Source organism: Spermophilus citellus, assembly GCF_964194105.1.
Source record: "Spermophilus citellus genome assembly, chromosome: 3".
NCBI classification, from domain to species: Eukaryota; Metazoa; Chordata; class Mammalia; order Rodentia; family Sciuridae; genus Spermophilus; species Spermophilus citellus.
In genome coordinates this window covers 25,438,494-25,458,461 of record NC_138184.1, presented here as the reverse complement: position 1 = coordinate 25,458,461, position 19,968 = coordinate 25,438,494, and the positions used below count along the sequence as shown (strand labels likewise).

Below are 19,968 nucleotides of genomic sequence, written 5' to 3'. Positions count from 1 at the left end.
CATGGGGTTACTAATGATGGTGGGATGTGATGATCATTATTATCCAAAGTACAGGTATGAAGAGACGAATTGCTGTGAATAAACTTTGTATACAACTAGAGATATGAAAAATTGTGTTCTATATGTGTAGTAAGAATTGTAATGCATTCTGTTGTCATGTATAAATATAAAATAAATAAAATAAATTTAAATTTTTAAAAACTAAAAAAAAAATGGAGTTAATGCTATCTAACTCCTAGCATCACTGTGAGAATGAAATGTGCTTAGCAGGTCACATCATTGCTCCTGACCAGTATCCAGTATTTGGCTATTGTCATAGCAAGTGGTGACCACTGGAGGGCCTGTGCCCCCAACAAGCAGTGAACATCTTGGAGGTCAGGTACTTTGGTACCTTCCTGTTCCTTCAAGGAGGAGGATTCCATTTGGGTGCTAAGCAGTTCAAATTCAGCCAGTAAGAGAGACAGCGAACAGACCATTGCTCTGGAGGCCTGGGAAAGGTTTCAAACAGGTGGGTGTTTTGGAGGGCTTCTAGAAAGAAGTTGGTCCTTGGAACAAGAAGGTACTTTAGCTCTCTGAAGGCAGTGGGTCTGATTTTGGTTCTCGTCTCTCTTCACCATAGGCACACATTGGACCATCAATACCAGCTGGCAACAGGAATGAATAAGCCCCATCCGTGGTGGCATCATGAGCTCTGATTTTAAATAGAGAATGAGATGTGACACAATGGGGAAACACTCTGATGAGTTGAGTCGGGACAGAGCCTGTCAGGACACAGAGCTTCCAACTCCAGGACACTTTTCCTTGAGACCCCTGAGTCACCACCATAGTTGAACAGCTGCTCCAGTACCCAAGAGACAGCTCTGGAGGATTCTCAGAACCTGGGCCACCAGAGGGCCAGGCAGGGACAAATTAGGTTAAAGGTGAAACCACTGGGTCTGGAGTCCTCGGAGCAAGCGGGGCGCGTTAGGGCAGGCTGGTGTTGACAGCAGATGAGGATGGCATCCCAATGAATCTGGGAGGGAAGTGGGCTGCTCAGGTGGCCGGTCTATTGCACAGGTGCGAAGCCAGAGGCCCAGGCCGGACGCGGTCCCAGCTCTAGTCCCCCCGCAGGCGGCGCCAGAGCGCAAGCCCGCCTCGTGACTCCGGTCCACAGTTCCGCCGGGCGGGGCGAGGGGCGGGCCCCGGAGCCTGGGCGTTGGAGCGCGGTCACAGTCACGCCGCGGGACGGACTCACGGACGATCGCTCAGCCGGACCTTTCAGGGACATGGGGGAGCACGTCACTCGTAGCTGCTGCCTAGGCTGGGACTTTAGCACGCAGCAGGTACGGTCGCAGGACCCCACTGCCTGCGGGGCGGGGCCATCGCCTCCGCTACGCCGCGCGGGCTTGCTGGCACCGGGCCCTGGGATCCCTGGGCCAAGAAGCGGGTGCGCCGCACTTTGGAGCTTCCCGGGGCTCAAGCGCCCCTTCCTGGTGCGTGGCTGCGGGGCGATGCCCTGCCGGAGAGGTGCGCTCTAGACTCCAGCCTTTCCGGATACCGCGGGCGCCCCCCGGCGGGACCCAACTGGCACGTAGCAGGGACGCGTCCAGAGAGGGGCGGTTCGCCTGCTGACCTGGGCACTGAGTAGTAGGGACTCGAAGACATTAAAATCAGTGAGGCAGAGAAGCCAACAGACTGGTAGACGTGCGTGCTACGTGTATAACCAGTGACCTGAAATGGATCACCCTTCCAACTGCCTACCCCCATTCTTTTTTCTTTTTTGAAATGGGCACAATGTAAAAATGGACTTTGCCCCTCCCTTTGGCCGCCCTTGGATGCACCAGTGTGCTTGGGTCTGTGGACCCAGGACTACTGGCCAGAGGAGGTCTGTGCTGCTTTCAGGTCCTGCAGACAGGCGAGCAGAATTAAAATGTGCCATCAAACTGAGCATGGGATGCCCATGGGACTCCTCTTTATAAGTACTGGGGGATAAATACAGTCAACCCCCCCTCTCCCCCCCCCCCCGTCTTTAGATGGCCAAGGGAGCAGGCCTCAGATAGCTCTAAGGGGAATGTCCTGTGGGACTCTAGGCTTCGGTTTCCCCATCTGTCCAGGAAAGGAACTAAATTCCCCAGCTTGGAAATATGCTTCATCGGGACATTAAATGTGTCTAGATCATGATCATGGTTGTTGAGACTAGCCCATGGGCCTTGCCTGGTATCTCAGACCTCTGCAGACATGAGTGACACCTGCCCCTTTGCCTCCATTCCTTGCCAGGCACTGGAACCAGCTCATCTGTACTATTTAGGGAGCCACGATTCAGGTTCTTCATTTTATTAAATCTTTGGATATGTCCCCAGATGAAGCCTTTGTTGCCATGGCTACCATGATATACCCTAGCCTCCCAGGGGGTGTTTAGGCTGAACCTTGCCTAGTGATGTTAGTAACTCCTGGGCCAGTATAGAAGCTGAGGAAAACTCTATGCTATTTTTTTTTAAATGTCTTCCAGGTGAAAGTTGTTGCTATTGATGCAGAGCTGAATGTCTTTTATGAGGACAGTGTGCATTTTGACAGAGACCTTCCAGAATTTGGGTATGTACCTGTGTGTGTGTGTGTGTGTGTGTGTTGTGTTGGGGGCTGGTGGCTTTGGGTTTCTTCCAAAATTTATATTCATGAACCACGCTGTTATGGTTTTATAAAATTTTAGGAACGGTGATCTTGACAGATCTCTGAGTTCTTTTTTCTCTATACCTGGAATACTTTCTTCTCCATTTCTTCCCAATGCTATTCATCCATTTGCTCATTCATTCCTACAAGTCTTAAGTGTCATTTGAAATCTGCTTTTAACAGACACTGTGCTGGTTATATCAGTCCATTTTCTGTTGCTGATGACATAATGCCACAGACTGAGTAAGTTATAAAGAAAAAAAAAGTTTATTTTGGCTTATGGTTCTGGCAGAAATCTAAGGGCCACATCTGGTGACATCCTTCTTGTTTTCAGAGTCTTGAGGTGGCACAGAATATCATGTGAGAGATAAAAAGGATGCCTGTGTATTTGTGTCTGAACTTTCTCCCTCTCTCTCTCTCTCTTTTTTTTTTTCCTTTTGGTGCTGAGGATCAAATTTAGGATCTTGTACATGCTAAGTACTTGAGGGAGTTACTTCCTCAGCTGTTGACACTGTCCCTGTTCTCAGCCTAAGCTTCTGGAGGCCTTGCACACTTCTGCTTTTATTCCCAGCTAGCAGCAGAGCCCTCTAGCTACTGTTAGCTGACCACAGATGCACCAGTGAGTCCAGCTGAGCCCAGCCCAATGTCTGACCAACAGAATTGTAAGCTAAGTGAGCTTAGTGCTTTCAAGCCACTACATCCCTCTCTCCCTTTTTTGGCATCAAACTTGTAGTCCTTCTGTCTCCAGAAGACAGAGCTTGGATTATAGGCATGCATTACCACACCTGGCCTTGTGTGAATAGTTCTGTGGACTCATACTTTCCTTTCTCTTAGCTATTAGGGATAGAATGATTAGATCACGAGATATCTAATAGATGGTATGGATTATGAACCTATTTTAAAATATTAATTTATAGTTGTAAGTGTTGGATTTTATTAAACCAGCTCTTTGAAGAAAGGTCCTTTAGGGGTGAGATAAGGATGAAGATGAGGAGAAGGTTCCAGGAAACTTCCAGGGCTTCCAGTTCAAGGAATCCCTGGTAAGGGAGCACAGTGGCACTCACCTGTAATCCCAGCTATTTGGGAGGCTGAGACAGGAGGATCCAAAGTTCAAGGATAGCCTTAGCAGTTTAGCAAGACCTTGTCTCAAAAAATAAAAAAAGGACTAGAGATGTAGCATAGCAGTAGAGCATCCTCAGGTTCAAACCCCAGTACTGTGCGTGCACACACATACCTACCCCTCCACCACTCCAGGGCTGCTGTGATAGGTGAGAACTTTCTGCAGATGTAGCATCTCTGTATAACAGCTGTCCCTGACTTCTCTAAACTCATGGGGTTTCAGAGGGCTTTTAGTTCATCCCCACATTCTCCCAGTTCCTTTCTGGCCTCTGCACCATGCCTCCCCTGGTCAGACCCTCATGCCTAGAAGATCCTTTCTGAGAATTGCCACCTCTGGGCCACCTTGGGTGATTCCATGCCTTCTCTCTCCATCTTTCCCTCTCAGAGTTCCACTTAAAGCTGGGGTGGGGGTTGTTCATCAGCCAGTTTCTAGCATCTGCCACCCTTCACTTCGGTCAGTCTGCCCTGAGGCTCCCCCAACCTTCTCTCCTGTTCTCCCTGCAGGACTCAGGGTGGTGTTCATGTGCACAAGGACAGACTGACAGTCACCTCTCCAGTCCTGATGTGGATCCAGGTAAGCACAGGCATCCTTTCCTTCTGTCCCTAGCCTGTCTCACTGACAGTCTTAGTGATTTACTAGGAAGCCCCAAGGTGGAAGCTCATGAGAGAATCTATTGAGACCAGGTCCTCATGGTTTAAGGGAGTCTGTTTGGTTCCTAGGGCAGGTTCAGCCTTAGCCTTTGTGAGAGGACTCACAAAGGACTTCCAGGTACCAGAGTCACACAGCTGCCAAGTTCTGCTAGTACCATATTTATTTGTTTGTTTTTGGTTTTGGTACTGGTGATGGAACCCAGGGCCTCATTCATGCTAGACAGGCCCTCTATCCTGAGTTAAACCCCCAGACTTTTTTCAAAATTTAATTTGAGACAGGGTCTCATTATTCCCAAGCCAGCCTGGAACTTGTGATTTTTCTTGCTTCAGCCTTCTGAGAAGCTGGAATAATAGGCTTGTGCCACCACTCTGAGCTCACCAGTGCCATCTTTAAAATACCACAGAGAAAGCCTTCCAAGATTCTTGGAAGTATCAGTCAGGTGCTGTGGTCTGTCTTCTACCTTGAATTCCAAACAGCCCTTGGAATGTTATGCTTATCCACCTGGACCCTTCAGCTTCAGGGCGTGGGCATTCACACTGGTGACTTAGAGCCTGACCAGTCATGCTCAAATCAGCCTGTCTGCTTAGGACTAACAAGAAAGGAAGATGCCTGTGGCTGGATCTAGTGACCCATGGGGCTCCAGGACCAGGGATGTAGACAGCACAGATAGACATGATAGGGCTTGGACTGCCTCACGTCCCATGGGAGACCAGAGTATCTGAAACTAGAGGCCAAACAGGCAGCATTTGGTATATCTGCCAAAAGCTTTTTTGAGTCCTCCGATACCTGTTAACCAATTCCTGTATTAAATTCTTCCTGATAAAAGTAACTAGTATAAGTTCTTTTTTATCCATCTGACCATGACTCATATACTGGAGGATTGGGTAAAGGATAGATTTTAACCTGATAGATTAGCTGGAATGTATTTCAGAGAGCTGAGCCAGACCAAGATGGGGGTTCAGGGAGTTAGAGGCAAGCTTTTTTGTTAAGAGGTCCCAGAAATGAATTAACAGCATCTGATATACAAAGGCTTTCTTTGGGGACGCAAGCACAGGAGAAAGGATCCAGGCTTCGATGGGGGGGCAGGGTGATTTCTGGAACTGTTCCTAATTTGTTAGACCCTGCCTAAGGTTTGACAAGCAGGAAGGCAGCTGGCAGCATAGTCAGGGCTGGAGGGAGCCCTCCCAGCATGATGCAGGGACAGCAGGATCAAGCAAAATCTGGAGTGATTTCTCTGTCCTTAGGGAAGACACAGGCTGAGGTGAATCTGTACTTCCTACCGTAAAATCTTAGGGGTAGTGTCATGGTCTATTGGTCGCACCATTCACCCCACCCATTTTCTTGCTGGAAAGATAATTTCAACCAGATATTGGAGGGTGGAATGGGGACTTGTGACAAATGGCCACCATCTTTACCCACATCCTCAACTTTGGGCTCCTGGACACAAGGAGTCTGGGTCTGGAGCCCTCTTTTGATGGAGGAGCTCTCCCCCTGCTTTGCTCTTCATTTCTCTGTTAAGTCAGATCATTAATATGGTGTGTTGAAAAGAAACCTAAATTTAGGCTGATTTGTTTTGCTTCTCCTGAGTGCTTGAAAGTCACAAATTGAAGAACAAACTTTAAAGACTTGTGATTTATGAATCCATTTATTTTAAACATTTTTAGCATAGTTGACCTTTTTATTTGATTGATGCCTACTTGTTTAATTAACATATTCTAGTGCTTACAGATCCTGTCTTTAGGACCTTCTTCATCTGCCCAGAGCCCTTGCTGTAATGGCAAGCACTGCATTTCCATTTTGAGGCTGTGGCTTACCGGATTCAGTAGTTCAGTGTAGTCACGGTGGATTCTGTTCTTCTTCTCAGGCTCTGGACATCATCTTGGAGAAGATGAAGGCTTCGGGTTTTGACTTCTCTCAAGTCTTCGCCTTGTCTGGGGCAGGCCAGGTTTGTGTGCAATAGCCATGTCGGTCCTCTGAGGGTGGCTGTTGGAGACAATGGCCTGGGTGAGAAGGTGATGGCTCCTTTTGGGACACACATTTTGTTGTTAGTGAAAGTGCCTCCAGCTATTTTACCTTAGAGACTGTATGGACTTACTTTATCAAACAAGGATCTGGGACAGTTTTTATGATGAAGCAGCATGTAAAATAGGACAATTTGGTGAGCGAACCAAATAGAGGTCCTCTAAAGAGGATGAAACATTCAATATGAATTTATTATGACTATTTGGGGGCACTGAAATTGCTTTTCTGTTTCCTGGAAGTAAAAGCCAGATAAGAAACGATACTAATGATGGCAGTAATTTTAGTAGTAGGAGTCATAGTCATAATAATATCAAAGAATGCTGACTGAACCTTTAGTATGGCCAGGGATTGCACTGAGGAGTTCATGTCCATTATCTTAGACCCTGTAGCAATTCTACGAGGGTACTGGTTATGTTGATCAGTGTAAGTGCTCTGGGCATGCCCAACTTTGTCGTTTACAAGCTGTGACCTGGGGAATGTCACAGGCCTTCTAAGTGCCTCCAGATTGTCATCTGTCATAGAGTCATGTGAGCATTATTTATATAGAACACTGGAACATAATAAACCTTATTTAATGTTATCTATGGTTTTTATTATTATTGACATTCACCTAAGGACACTGAGGCACAGAGAAATGATGTCACCTGCCCAAGCTCATGTAGCTGCTAGAAAGGGAAGTCAGTACCACCTCCAATCTCATCCTCTAGTCCCTGTGCTGTGCTAGAGTCCCTTTACTTCTCACTTGGTCACTAGGATTCTACCTTCTCACTAGATGGACTTCTAAAGAGGCCTTTTGCTCTACCCCTGACCTAATAGGAATTTATTGTTCTTATTCTCATTAAACTAAAAGGATTACTCGGTAATCCATTTCTCTCACCTGAACCCCAGGCCTGGACATCTGTTGCCTTCCTAGACATCTGTTTTAGTCAACTTTTTTTTTTTATCAGTGTGATTAAAAGACCTGACAAGAACAACATAGAGAAGGGAAAGTTTATTTGGGGCTCAGGGTTCCAGGGGTCTCAGTCCCCTAGCTCTGGGCCCAAGGTGATGCAGAATATCATGGCGGAAGAGCATGGCAGAAGAAAGCAGTTCAGGACCTGGCAGGCAGGAAGCAGAGAGCTCTGCCCTCCAGGGACAAAATATAAACCCTCAGTGACCTGCCTCCTCCAGCCACAGCCTGCCTACCTATAGTTACTGCCCAGTTAACCCCTATCTGTGGATTAAGTCACTGATTAGGTCCCACTGCTCATAATCATTTCACCTCTGGAAATTCTTGCATTGTCTCTAAACCATAATGTCTCCAGTCCCCATGACTAGGTACCCTACAAGTGCCTCAAATAGAATGTCCTAGACTGACTACTCTGTCTTCACCCCATACTTCCTTCTCTTCATATTCCCTTTCTCAGGGAATTCTCATTGTCCTCTTGTACTCCTTGTCCAGGAGTACAAGCCATGTATCATCCTTACTATTCCATCTTCCCACTCCACATCCAAGTTGTAAGAAACTCTTGAATCTACCATGTCTCTGCCAGCACTGTCTCTGTTGTCCCAGGCCAGGTATCCGTTACTTCCCTCTAAGCCTCTGCTGTAGCTTCTCTGCTTCCCTCCTACTTTTCCCTGACTCCCATGAGCCCTTTTATACGCTCAGCCCTGGCCACAGCACTCCCCTCTAGACCCATGGCTCCTACCACCTTCAAGATGATCCCAATCTCCTGAACCTGGTTTTCAAGATCCTGGGTGCTCAGGCCACCTCCTCTCCCTCCATCCCATTGCCTAGGTCCTGCTCTAGCAAAAGTCCCATTTCTTAGAATGCCACCCTTCACCAGACCTGCCAGGCTGTCTCTCACCTGTGGATGCTTTCTCTGTGGAGCACCCATATACCTAACTCTGTCCTAATACTCAGCACCCACTTGACTTATCTATACTCCAACCTGGTTAGGTTCTGTATGTTCTCACAGCCCTGTTGCTGCAACTCCACAGGGTTTTGTGATTATAGATTTGTATCTTTTCCCCTGACTTAACTCCAATATCCTGAGAAATACAGTCAATAATATCCTTTTCATCTGTCCTATGTCTGGTGTGATCTAGGGTCTCAATTGATTGAATGAGTAGGACGAGTGAATTTTAGGTAATGTTGCAATCAGTATATTTAAATACAGTTTTACAACAGGCACCAAGATACAGAAGAGTAATTCTTTCTTGGGACTTTCCTATAAGTTTTGGTGTGACAGGGCAGAGTTCTTTCCCATTTTATTGAAATGAAAACCAAATCTCATAAAGGTGATGAGCTCTTTAACTAGGATTTTGCAGAGACAGGCTTGGAGCCCAGTTCTTTGGTGTGTGGTCCGGGTCTTTCTGTGTCTCCAGGAGGCTGTGATACCAGTGTGTGGTCACATGAGCATGTGCTTGGGTTTCCCTTCAACAGCAACATGGAAGCATATACTGGAAGACTGGGGCCAGCTTGGCACTGATGGCACTGTCACCAGACCTCCCATTGCACCAGCAGCTGAAGGTAACTGTGACCATGTCTGTGAATCTGAGAAACTTCAACAGAGAGGGCAGAAGGGCCCCAACTCCTGTGGGCCTGGAAGTCTGGGGCTTTATGCATTTTTGAGAGTATAAGGAGTTGGCTTCAGCAGTAGTTCTGTGGGTGGTCTGTCCTGCCTCCCCAGGTGGAGTTTCCCCACTGTCTGGCCAGGGGGTCAGGTGTTAATGACCTGCATCACATAAGTCCCTTCCTCCCAAAATGACTTTGGGCCATCCTCTGCATGCCTCTCGAGAATCTCCCCTTGGTACATGCTGTGAAGTCAGGGGCTCTGCCTTCCCCCTTTCTCCTGAGTTCCAGAAGTCCCTGAAAAACCTGCACCTGACTAGAGCTGTAGTTATTCCCTGCTAGTCTCTAGTGTTGTCTGCTGTGCTCAGGTGCCGTCCCTGGAAGAGCCTCTGCCTTTAGGCCTTCAGGGAGAGACCCCCCTGGGCCAGGCCAAAGGGTTGCCATTGATGGGTCTCCCAAGGGCACATCCTGGGAAGAAGTGCTATACCTGCTCTTTGAGTCTACCGTGGAGCTCAAGTCTGCACCTTTGTGGTTCCTTCCAGACTTGCTTCTCCATCAGCGACTGCCCAGTGTGGATGGACTCCAGCACCACAGCCCAGTGCCGCCAGCTGGAGGCTGCCGTGGGTGGGGCCCAGTCTCTCAGCTGCCTCACAGGGTCCCGCGCCTATGAGGTGGGCAGCACCCACAATGGGTTGGGGAATAGGGCAGATCTTTTCTCTAAAAATGGGTGTCTAGGAGGGTGGAGTGGGCACCCAGTCTCTGTGGGAGTCATGTGAAGTGTTGCTGGTGCTACCCAAGGGAGCCAGAATGGGACATGGTGTCCCGGCCTCCTGATCCAGGTTGTCCTGCTTCCCTGGGCACGTACCAGGCCAGGGCAGCCTCTTCCCATGAGTTCTCAGGTCAGGCTGGGATGTGAACCGAGCTAAGCTACTCACATCAAGCTACTACTGTACATGGGTATGATCATGGCAACCTCAGTCTCATTCTCTGAAACTTGGACACAATAGCACTTCCATTGTTGGTATTGTTTATTTTTATGGTTTTTTTTTTTTTTTTTGGTGGTAGATGGACTCAATATCTTTATTTTGTTTATTTATTTTTATGTGGTGCTGGGGATTAAACCCAGTGCCTCACACACGCTAGGCAAATGCTCTACCACTGAACTGCAACCTGAGTGCACCACTGTAGGTATTTTTGTAGCTGAAAGGAGTCAGAGAATATAAGACCATGCAGTGCCTGGCTGACTTCAGCCCCAGCCCCAGGGATTATGTGATTGGCCACCATGGATCATGTGACCTCACTGGAATCGAGGTTTAGGGGATCAACCCAACTTAAGCCACCTGAAACAAGAGGAAGTCGGATGGAGAGAATATTTGCATAAAAGTGCCTCAGTTCATGAAGGCTTGTCCAGTCCTGACAAGTGAGAGGCCCTTCCAGAAGGCCCAGAAGTTACTTCTGTGTCCTTGGGTACAGGGGGATTCTTTATTGCCAGAGTATTTGATTACCTAGAACATTTTAAGGATCCAAGGGCTAAAATACACAGTGTGATTGTACAGCAGAAACTAAGCATTTCCAGAGTAGGGGCCTTTTAAAAGTTTTTATTTTACCACCAAATATTCAGTGCATGCTATGTTAAACTCTCTTTATGGAGTTATTTATTCTGTGTAGGATTTTGATTTCTAAGAATTTGCACTCTTTTTTCAGCGTTTTACAGGAAACCAGATTGCAAAGATATACCAGCAGAACCCTGAGGCCTACTCACGCACAGAGGTTGGTTCAATGCTCATGTTTGATTGAAAGTCACAGATACTCAGAAGGCTGAGGCAGGAGGGTGGCAAACTTGAGGCCAGCCTAGGTAACTTAGCAAGACTCTGTCTCAAAGTAAAAAATAAATAGGGCTGGGGATGTAGTTCATTGGTGGAGTGCTTGCATAGCATGTACAAGGCCTAGTACTGTGGGAAAAAAAAAAAAAGATTACAGTGAGCTGAACACCTCCTATTGTCTAGTGACATTAGAGCTGTCTTAACTGTGCAGAGCATTCTCATGTGTTTGTGACAATGATGCTGTAAATAAAACTGCTATGCTTCTAGTCTCTTAAAAGTATTTTTATTTTTTGAGTTTCTGGTATTGGTTATTCCGAAGATACCAAAACTATGCTTATATAAGAACATAAAGCAAAAAAAAAAAAATATTTGTACCTTTTCTATGTTAAGATATGTTTAGAAGTCAGATGTGGTAGCGTATACCCATAGTCCCAACAACTAAAGGAGGCTGAGGCAGGAAGATCTCAACTTAGGAGGATTGCCAGCCTCAACAACTTAGTGAGGCCCTGAGCAACTTAATAAGACCCTGTCAAAAGGGCTGGGATATGGCTCAGTGATAAAGTGCCTCTAGGTCCAATCCCCAGTACCCAAAAAAGAAGATACATTAAGATACACAAATATTTACCATTGTGTTACTATTGCCTACAGTATTCAGTATGGTGACATGCTGTATAGATTTGTAGCCTAGAAGCAAGCAGTAGGCTCCACCATCTATCCTGGGTATGTAGTATGCTTGGTTTGTGTAAATATCCTGCATGGTGTTCGCACAATGATAAAATTGCCTAATGACGTATTTCTTAAACCATATCCCTATTATTAAGCAGTGCATGACTGTATTCAACTTGCTTTTTTCCCTCATTGTCAGACTGTTGCCAAAAACAATAGCCTTGTGAGAAAGAGAAGTCAGGGGCTTTCATGACCAGCAGGAGTCCGGGGCAGGGGCAGGGGCAGGGAAGAAGTGGTGAGAATTTGGGTCTTTCTGAGACCACCTGAGAGGGAGATCTGGGTGCCTTGGGGCTCTGTCCGTTCACTTTCCTGTATGGTTGATGCAGGATGGCATGGCTGCTGGGCACTTGATTGGCATGGGTCAGGGTCTTCTCTGTAGACAGGTGCGACTGGAGCTTTGTGTCTCCAGCTGTGGTCCTTCAACCTGGATCACAGGAACCCAGATTCTTCTTGGCAGCCCAGTTGCCAAAAGCCAGCACTTAATGCTACCCAAGAAGCAGCTCCACACCCTGGATGTTGATTTTTTCCTTGTAATAAGAAGATGGCCATCTCACAATAAACTCAAAGTACCCTTTTAATCTTGGAAATTCACACGCAGTTTATTATTTAATGATTTGAAGGTCCAGATTACTCTGTTGCATTAGCCATGTGGGATTGCCTCTCCAAGCTCTGTGTGTGGAATAAAGGTGGCCTAATGGGGGCAGGAGGTGGCAGCACTCTGTCCACTAGTCCTGGAGCCCATGATGTGGATTCTCAGACTCTCAGGCTGACATTTTAAGTTCTGTCAGTGATTCCATCTGTCACATGATTTTAAGGTCTGGGTTCTTAGGGACCCAGCTTTTATTTAAATATATCCCAAACCCCCAGGAGTGTCTTGGTTCATGCTGAGTCCTGTGGTCGCATCCTCTTTCCTATGGAGGAGGAAGTCAGGGCACATGTTTCCCAGCCCATGGATTCTATATGGAAAATCAGCTTCTCTAGGCCCAGATTTTTCATGGGCTTTTGGTTTGTGTTTTCATTGATCTTGACAGTTCCATTGCCTGTCAGAAATTGCAGACAGTGAGTGCTCTCCCCAGGAGTCAGTTCTTGGAATTCCAGCTGCTCTTATCTGGGATACTCAGTCTCCACTGTTTGCTTGGATTTTGCTCAAAGTTTCCACTTCCCTCCCCAATTTAAAACTCTCTTCCTGTTGTGTCAGAAGTATTCAGTAACTTAAGGTATGTGGAAGCGAGTAACCTTTTACCGTTTCTTTTTCAGAGAATTTCTTTGGTCAGTAGCTTTGCTGCTTCCCTATTCCTTGGTTCTTACTCCCCCATTGACTACAGTGATGGTAAGCCTTTGGCGTGCTGACTGGGTGCTTGTTCTGAATGCATGTGGGCACATGGGTATGCAGGCAGTAAGAGCCCCATCCACCCTGGGTGGATGCTAATCTTGCAGGTCTCATTATTGGGCAAGAAGGGAGTATATTAGTTTTCTTTGCTGTGTAACAAAGGACCCTGAAACTTAGTAGCTGAAGACCGTAAGTGTTTATTTTTTCACATGGTGCCTGAGGGTCAGGAATGTGGGAGTGGCTTAGCTGGATGGTTCTGGCTCAGGATCTCTCTCAAGGTGTCAGGCAAACTGGCAGCCAGGGAGGTAGTCATTTGAAAGCTTAACTACAGGATTGAGCCTTCCAGGATCCTGCACAGGACTGTTGACAGGGGGCCATAGTTCCTCACAATGTGTCTCCTCTGTAGGACTATTAGTGACATTAGAGAGGAAGAGAAAGAAAAGAAGCAAGAGAGGAGGTCAAGCAGAAGCTGCATAGTCTTTTACTTGGAAATTTTGGAAGCAACAAGCCATTGCTTTTGCCTCATTCTGCTGTTCACACTGACCTATCCCAGTAGAATGAGGTGCCCCCTCAAAGCCAGCAAAAAGCAAGGTACCGAGCAACTCAGTGAGACCCTGTCTCTAAATAAAATACAAAATAGGGCTGGGGTATCAGTGGTTGAGTGCCCCTGAGTTCAATCCCCAGTACCAAAAAAAAAAAAAGTCCATGAACTTGGGAAATCCATGTGGGCAGATCCATGTCAGCTCTGAGGCTGCTTTTGAGGGGGCAACTTGAAACCCAAGAAATAGGGCTGAGGTTGTGGCTCAGTGGTAGAGTACTCGCCTAGCATGTTCGAGGCCCTGGGTTCAATCCTCAGCACCACATAAAATCAATCAGTAAATAAAATATAGATGATATTGTGTCCAACTAAAAAATAAATATTAAAAAAAAAGAAACCCAAGTAATATGTGGAGCAACAGATTTGCAGGCTGCCTGTGGTGTTTGATCTGTGAGGACATTTGGAGAAAGGGATGCTCCATGTGCTCCAGGGATCCTGCTGTCCTCTGGTTCTCTGGTTCAAGAACAGTGTGGTATGTTGCAGACGTTCTATGAATTAAGAGGCCCAGGCACCAGTTGGCTGTAAGATAATTATCTACTTTTTGCCAATTTTCACCAAAGGTTCTTTTCTCACAGGTTTCTATTTTGTTGTTGTTGTTGTTTGTTTGTTTGTTTGTGTGTCTGTTTCCTTCCTTTTTCAGGTTCTGGAATGAATTTGTTACAGATCCAAGACAAAGTCTGGTCCCAGACTTGCCTTGGTGCCTGTGCCCCTCATTTAGAGGAGAAGCTCGGCGTACCAGTACCATCATGCTCAGTTGTGGTAGGTGCCCCCTTTCTAACCTCAGTTAAACTGGATTTTCTGCCATTATGATTCCCGTTTGTGTTCTTTTTCTTTAGCTCTACAGTGTTATCATTAATAGCAGACCACCAGCGATTCCTTCTCAGGTTCTTTTCTCACAAACTTGGAAGAATGAAATTCAGGACAAAGGAGAGACCAAGGGGACAGCTCTCGCTGAGTGAGAGAGATCCTAATAGAGGATTGCCACCAAAGTGTACCAATCTAGGGTTTATATAACTGCTGGGTAGGGATGTTGCTCAGATGTTTATGTTAATCAGGTACCAAAAGAATGCCAAACCTATTGGTCCTTTTATGATAATTAGGTATCTGGAAGGTGACTTCATGGGTCAGACCTGTGACATTCTGATGATTTGTTCCCTCTTAACCCTTGAGTTTGAAATTATCTACAGTTTCCAGAGCTGTCCCACTTTCCCTTTTCCTACTTCTCTTGAGTCAAAGGATTTGGGGTGATTATAAGGCTTGGAATGTTTTTGACAGAGCCATCTATTTATATGCAGTAGTGCGCACTTTGCATTTACTTAGAGAAAACTTTTTGGGGCCTGTTGCTATAACTGTCTGCTTGTAGCTTACTATCTGACTAACCTACCTATTCATCGGGGCTCCTGAAAGAGCTGGCAGCTACAGGGAAGCACTGACATCTGTGCAGGCACACTCATTCATCGTTTTACTCACAGGCGTGGACACATGGGGCTTTCAGTTTAGTCTAAGACAAGAATTTGATGTACTTCAAAGTAAAGTATCTGGATCAGCACCTTGCACATAGCAGGACTCAGGGGCATGTATAGATTGCTGGCACATAGCAGAGGTGAGTTTCTGGGTGATTGCATACCTGAGGAAAAATGCAGACTGCTGGAATTCTAGGAACTAGGGACTACTACTGAGGCTTGAAGCAGGCAGGCTTGGGGGAAATAGAAATGCCAGGGAACCCGGATGTGCATAGACTGCTTGGACTGAGTTCTAGATCTACCACGAACTGCTTCTGTTTAATCCGTGCCTTAGTTCCCTCTTCTGGAACAATGGGAAGAATACTGTTTTTCTTGTGGAGCTACTGTGAAAATTAAATGAATTATGATATATTTAAAGTGCTCAAGATGGCGCTTGGTAACATGGATAAAAAAAGACTTGATCATCAGTGTGGTACCACCCAGTTGAACATCCTGGTGGGCCCTGGTTGGCAGGCCCTGTTCTTGGCTGTCCTGGGGGGATAATGGAGTAGAAAAAGTCCTGGGTGGTGCCCTTGGGGTCCTGTGATGGGGTGCACATGCCACATGGCCAGAATAAGCAGGAAGAACTCCATGTGAGAGTGTTGGATGTGAAGTGGCCCTGAAGCCTGCAGAGAATCATGGAGCTTCGAGGGACAGGCCACCAGGAAGATGGAGTTTGGAGAAGTATTCTCCACTGGGACTTTCAACCACAGAAGCACTTTTTTTTGGAGGATTCTCACTGACATGATGAAAATCACCTTGACCATTTTGGGGCAGAATGTCACAGCCAAACCCCTATAACACAAAGTGTGCCATGGAGGCCAGTGCACAGGACTGAAGGAAGAACCAGCTCGCCCCAGAGGAGCCAATGGCGCGAGACCCAGCTAGATAGGTCATGCACGTCAGAAGGACAAAGCAGCCTCATCCCCGGGGTTGGCATCCATCCCATGCATGGCTTTTCGTTTAAGGTGAAATTGAGAGCAACGTTTTGTCCAGGGAAACAGACTTTGTTTGCTCTGTACCAGGAATGAGTGACCCCAAGAAGGAGCCTGTAGAGAGATAAGCAGTGAGAACTGATTCGATTCTGAAAAGATGTATTTTCATTTGTCACATATCACACAATGGGGGAAGCCATTGTGGCTTCATACAGGTGTCCCCTGCTGCCCCCTGCCTGATCTGTGTCTCCTCGATTTCCATTCTGGAGCTACTCTGATTGTTTTTGTGTTCTGGGAACTTGGAGGTGCAAGATGTTAACACCCCACAGGACCCCTGTCATCCGTGAGGTGAGGGAGCCTGTGGATGGGTAACTGCTCCTCCCTCTCTGTCCCCAGGAGGCCATTCCTCTGTCCATTTCCAGCTCTCGGAGGTTCCTCTTTGGCCTGAGCCTCAGTTGCCCACAGTGATGATCCTTGGGCCAACTTGCCCTCCTTCCCTGTTTGCCTTTCCTACTCCCTGCCTCCTGAGATCATATCCCCAAACAAACCACATGCATGCAACCCTGTCTCAGGCTCTGGTTTTGGAGGCAGTCTAAATAGAGATGTCAGATTTCCCAGGTTGTTCTGATGGGCATCTAAAATTTTCCTGGCTGGAGCAAAATTTTCTTCCCAGACACCAGGAAATCTTTATTTATTTCAAACTTTTGAAACTACAATATAGTCAAAGAATGGAGAACATGTTCTGTATTTTATAACTGCTTTCTCAAGCATATACGTCTGTTGGGGGTTATCCTATGCTCTTGTCCCACAGTGTCTTGTGGTTCCTGATGGGTCCCCTCCCCCACCACTGCCATTTTTTGGTTTATTTTCTTTAGAACATTGTTCTCTGCCCTAGCATATCTGATTATTGTTAATCCAGTGGCTGGATTAAGTAAGTGTGTAAGGTACTATCAACTTCCATGAGTTTTTTTTTTTTTCTTTTAAACTGGTGCTGTGTTGCTTTTTTTGTATGCTATATCCAAACTTTGGAGCTTACAAAGCAGGTACAAGTTGGGGATTGTTTTGTTCTAACTGCCCTGAATCTCAAAATCCAATAAATGTTCTTCTGCGGGTCCTGATGCTTGTGATTTCAAACCTGCACTGGGCTCCTCCAGCGATTTGTGAATAGGAAGGACATGCCTAGTTTGTGACAGGGAGTGATACACCCCCAGGCTTTGCAGAAGATTCCTTCAGCTCCAGCGACCCAGAGCCCGGAACATTCTCATGGCCTGAGGTGTGGACAGCTGTGCGGAGTAGGTGGGATTTATCTCAATAGAGCATACGTGCTTTTTCTCCTCAGGGAACCATTTCTTCCTACTATGTCCAGCGCTATGGATTTCCTCCAGGATGCAAAGTAGTGGCCTTCACTGGTGATAATCCAGGTGAGTGCTTTGGAGGATTTCCCTCTCCAACTGGACTTATAGGGTCTGTGCTAGACTTCTGGGAATTCCAGTCCAGTCTCTTGGTAAAAGCCCTTCTGCGCTGTCCCTTTTGATTTTCAAAATCTGCCTCCTTGTCCCTGCCCCAGCTGGGTCCTGACTACCCTCAAGAACTGCTTTGCCAGTCCGTCTACTCCCTCCAGGTGAGGGGTGATGAAAGAAGGTCATTGTGCCCACCTCACGCCCGGCCTCTTTTCATTCCAAGCTAATGCCTCAGCTCCCCTTCCCTTCCTGTAGGACCAGGTTTTGAGTCTCTGCCGGGTCATTTGATCTATAAATGACTCACTTCTCACTTGGATACTTTGTCTTCTTCCATGGCCTCTCTGCTTTTCCTCAAAGGGGCTTCTGAGGTTCCTGGATAAAGACCAGGTGAGCCACACTGAGTAGCACCCTGACCACTGGCCCTCAGCCCCACCCTAGGTAAAGCAGCCCCTTCCTGAAGTACCACCAAATACCAAATTAGGGTTTAGATTGTGATGCCTCTCCTTCCAGTTTCTTCCTATGCTCATAAATAAGCATCGGTGTGTTTTTTTTTTTGTTTGTTTGTTTTTGTTTTTTCTCATCAACCTGGGCAACCTCATTTTCCTGGTGGTCCAAGGTTCAGCTGTCCCAGAATTTATTTCATTGATCCCCTGTGGATGGAGGTTGGTGTTCTTCCAGTGCTTAGGCAGTGCAGACAGCCTGAGATGCACGATCTGCCCTGTCCCTTTGTCACTACAGGGTCAGTTCTCAGAGGTGGTATTCCTGGGTCCAAGGCTTCTGGCAGCCACTGCCGACTGCATCTCGCTGGCAGAGCTTGAGTGTGCCTGTTCTTCCCCCCACTTCTTGTTCAGTTGTTTGTCCCTTCACTGAGCATTTAGTGAGCACCTGCTTATATACCAGGTCTTCTTTTAGTACTGGGGTACACCAGCAAACACGCAGATAAGGATTGCTATTGTGGTCCTCCCATCTAAAGTGGGGACAATCTGCACAACCTTGGTCCCTTCCTGTCCACACTCTGCCTTGCTTTCATCTTTCTCTGCCATGTGTATTCTTGGTGTCTCATCCTGGCCCCTTTGGTTCTCAGCACTCCTTAGAGTGCCTGACAGTGGTGTGGAGTTTGAACCCCTTTAGGGAAGAGACTTCCTAGCCCAGATCAGAGTTCATGACCACAGAGACTCTACCCTTTGACCCCTGAAACCTTCTCTTGGGCCTCTGAGCCATCAGCTTGCCCTGCTCCTGTGTTGGAGTGGGAGATAGATAGGGGTCTGTGCTGTTGTTTGGGGGGCACTGTGGTTTGCTTCGTGGTTCCTGTGTGGCCTCCAGCTAACCAGAGGCTCCCCTCCCATTCTCAGCGTCACTGGCAGGCATGAGGCTGGAGGAAGGTGACATTGCGGTAAGGTGACTTCTCATTCCCACAGGCTCTTTCTGCCCTGGGGACCAGGGTGCTGGGTCTTAGCATCTTTACTATCTATTAGAGGGTCTTCTGTTCCCTAAAGGATATGGGGGGACCTACATCTCCTTCCTTAGAAGGTCATCACTCTTTACTGAGTAGACAAAACTGTAACCAGTCTAGAGGGCAAAGTGGCCAAGGGTCAGACATGAGGGCTGAGAGCTCCCCAGGTGAAGAGGAGGACGTAATTCATGCCTTCCTGCATCTAGCAAAGAAGTAATTTGGGAAAAGTCACCACCTACACCATTATTTTGATGCAGTTATGGTAAGTTCTAGAAAGTTAGTAAGGGAGGTCCAAAAGAGCCTGGATCTGGGGAGCTGACTTTTGACTCGTCTGGTGTGAGAAGGTCAGACGAGGTGTCTGAGGAAGGAGCATTTCATCTCAATTGAGGCCTGCAATACGAGGAGTGAAGTGATGCAGTCAAGATGGGAGAAGTGCAAAGTACATCTCTGGCAGAAAAGAAGCATTTGCAAGCAAAGCCCCAAGCCCCTCACCTCTGCCCTTCTTGCCCCAGGTCAGTCTGGGCACCAGCGACACCCTATTTCTCTGGCTCCAGGAGCCCACACCTGCCCTAGAAGGCCACATCTTCTGCAATCCAGTTGACCCTCAGCACTACATGGCACTCTTGTGGTAAGCCTGGGTGTGGGTTGTGACCATTCCCTGGGGTGGGGCCAAGGAGGGATGGGCAGATCTGGCACATCTTGGGCACCTCAAGTCATTCCACTAAGCAGGCTCAGATGGGCAACTGAGACCCCCGGGACCTATCTGCTCTTGCCAACATCTGAGTTGGGTGGGGAAGAGCCCAAGACCTGGGGTCCTCCAAACCTAAGTTCAAATTCTGACCCTACCACTTATATATCCTGTGTGGTGCTGTGCAAACCCCATGGCACATCTCAGCCATACCTTCCTCATAAAATGGAGAGAATAAGATTGTTGACTTGATAGTGTTGTGGTGTGCCTAGCTCATGGTAGACCCTCAACAAATAGTGAGAGGGACATACTGCTTCCTAACTGTTCTCACAGAAGGCCTGGGCTCTGTGCTCTGACCGTAAGCCTTTTGGAAACCTTAGGAAGCTAAGCCCCAAGATCTATGGAGGATTTGTAGGTTAGTCAGCCTATAAACCCCACCCTGTTGTGTAGATACCCCAGC

The 19,968-nt window shown here is 47.2% G+C and overlaps 1 protein-coding gene across 2 annotated transcripts in view; it reads left to right on the top strand.

The window, feature by feature from the left end:
• Positions 1 to 1,181: 1,181 nt before the first annotated feature.
• XYLB (xylulokinase) overlaps positions 1,182 to 19,968 on the top strand; it is a 41,684-nt gene continuing 22,897 nt past the window's right edge. The window contains exons 1-12 of one of the 2 annotated variants that reach the window (XM_081286383.1): positions 1,182 to 1,322; positions 2,489 to 2,571; positions 4,270 to 4,339; positions 6,282 to 6,362; positions 8,865 to 8,951; positions 9,536 to 9,664; positions 10,698 to 10,763; positions 12,800 to 12,872; positions 14,111 to 14,229; positions 17,247 to 17,328; positions 18,720 to 18,760; positions 19,333 to 19,448. In XM_081286383.1, the coding sequence (XP_081142509.1) occupies positions 1,266 to 1,322; positions 2,489 to 2,571; positions 4,270 to 4,339; positions 6,282 to 6,362; positions 8,865 to 8,951; positions 9,536 to 9,664; positions 10,698 to 10,763; positions 12,800 to 12,872; positions 14,111 to 14,229; positions 17,247 to 17,328; positions 18,720 to 18,760; positions 19,333 to 19,448 (1,004 nt within the window). In that variant the 5' untranslated portion in view covers positions 1,182 to 1,265. The remainder of the gene's footprint in view (positions 1,323 to 2,488; positions 2,572 to 4,269; positions 4,340 to 6,281; positions 6,363 to 8,864; positions 8,952 to 9,535; positions 9,665 to 10,697; positions 10,764 to 12,799; positions 12,873 to 14,110; positions 14,230 to 17,246; positions 17,329 to 18,719; positions 18,761 to 19,332; positions 19,449 to 19,968) is intronic. The other variant, XM_081286384.1, reaches the window with a different exon arrangement.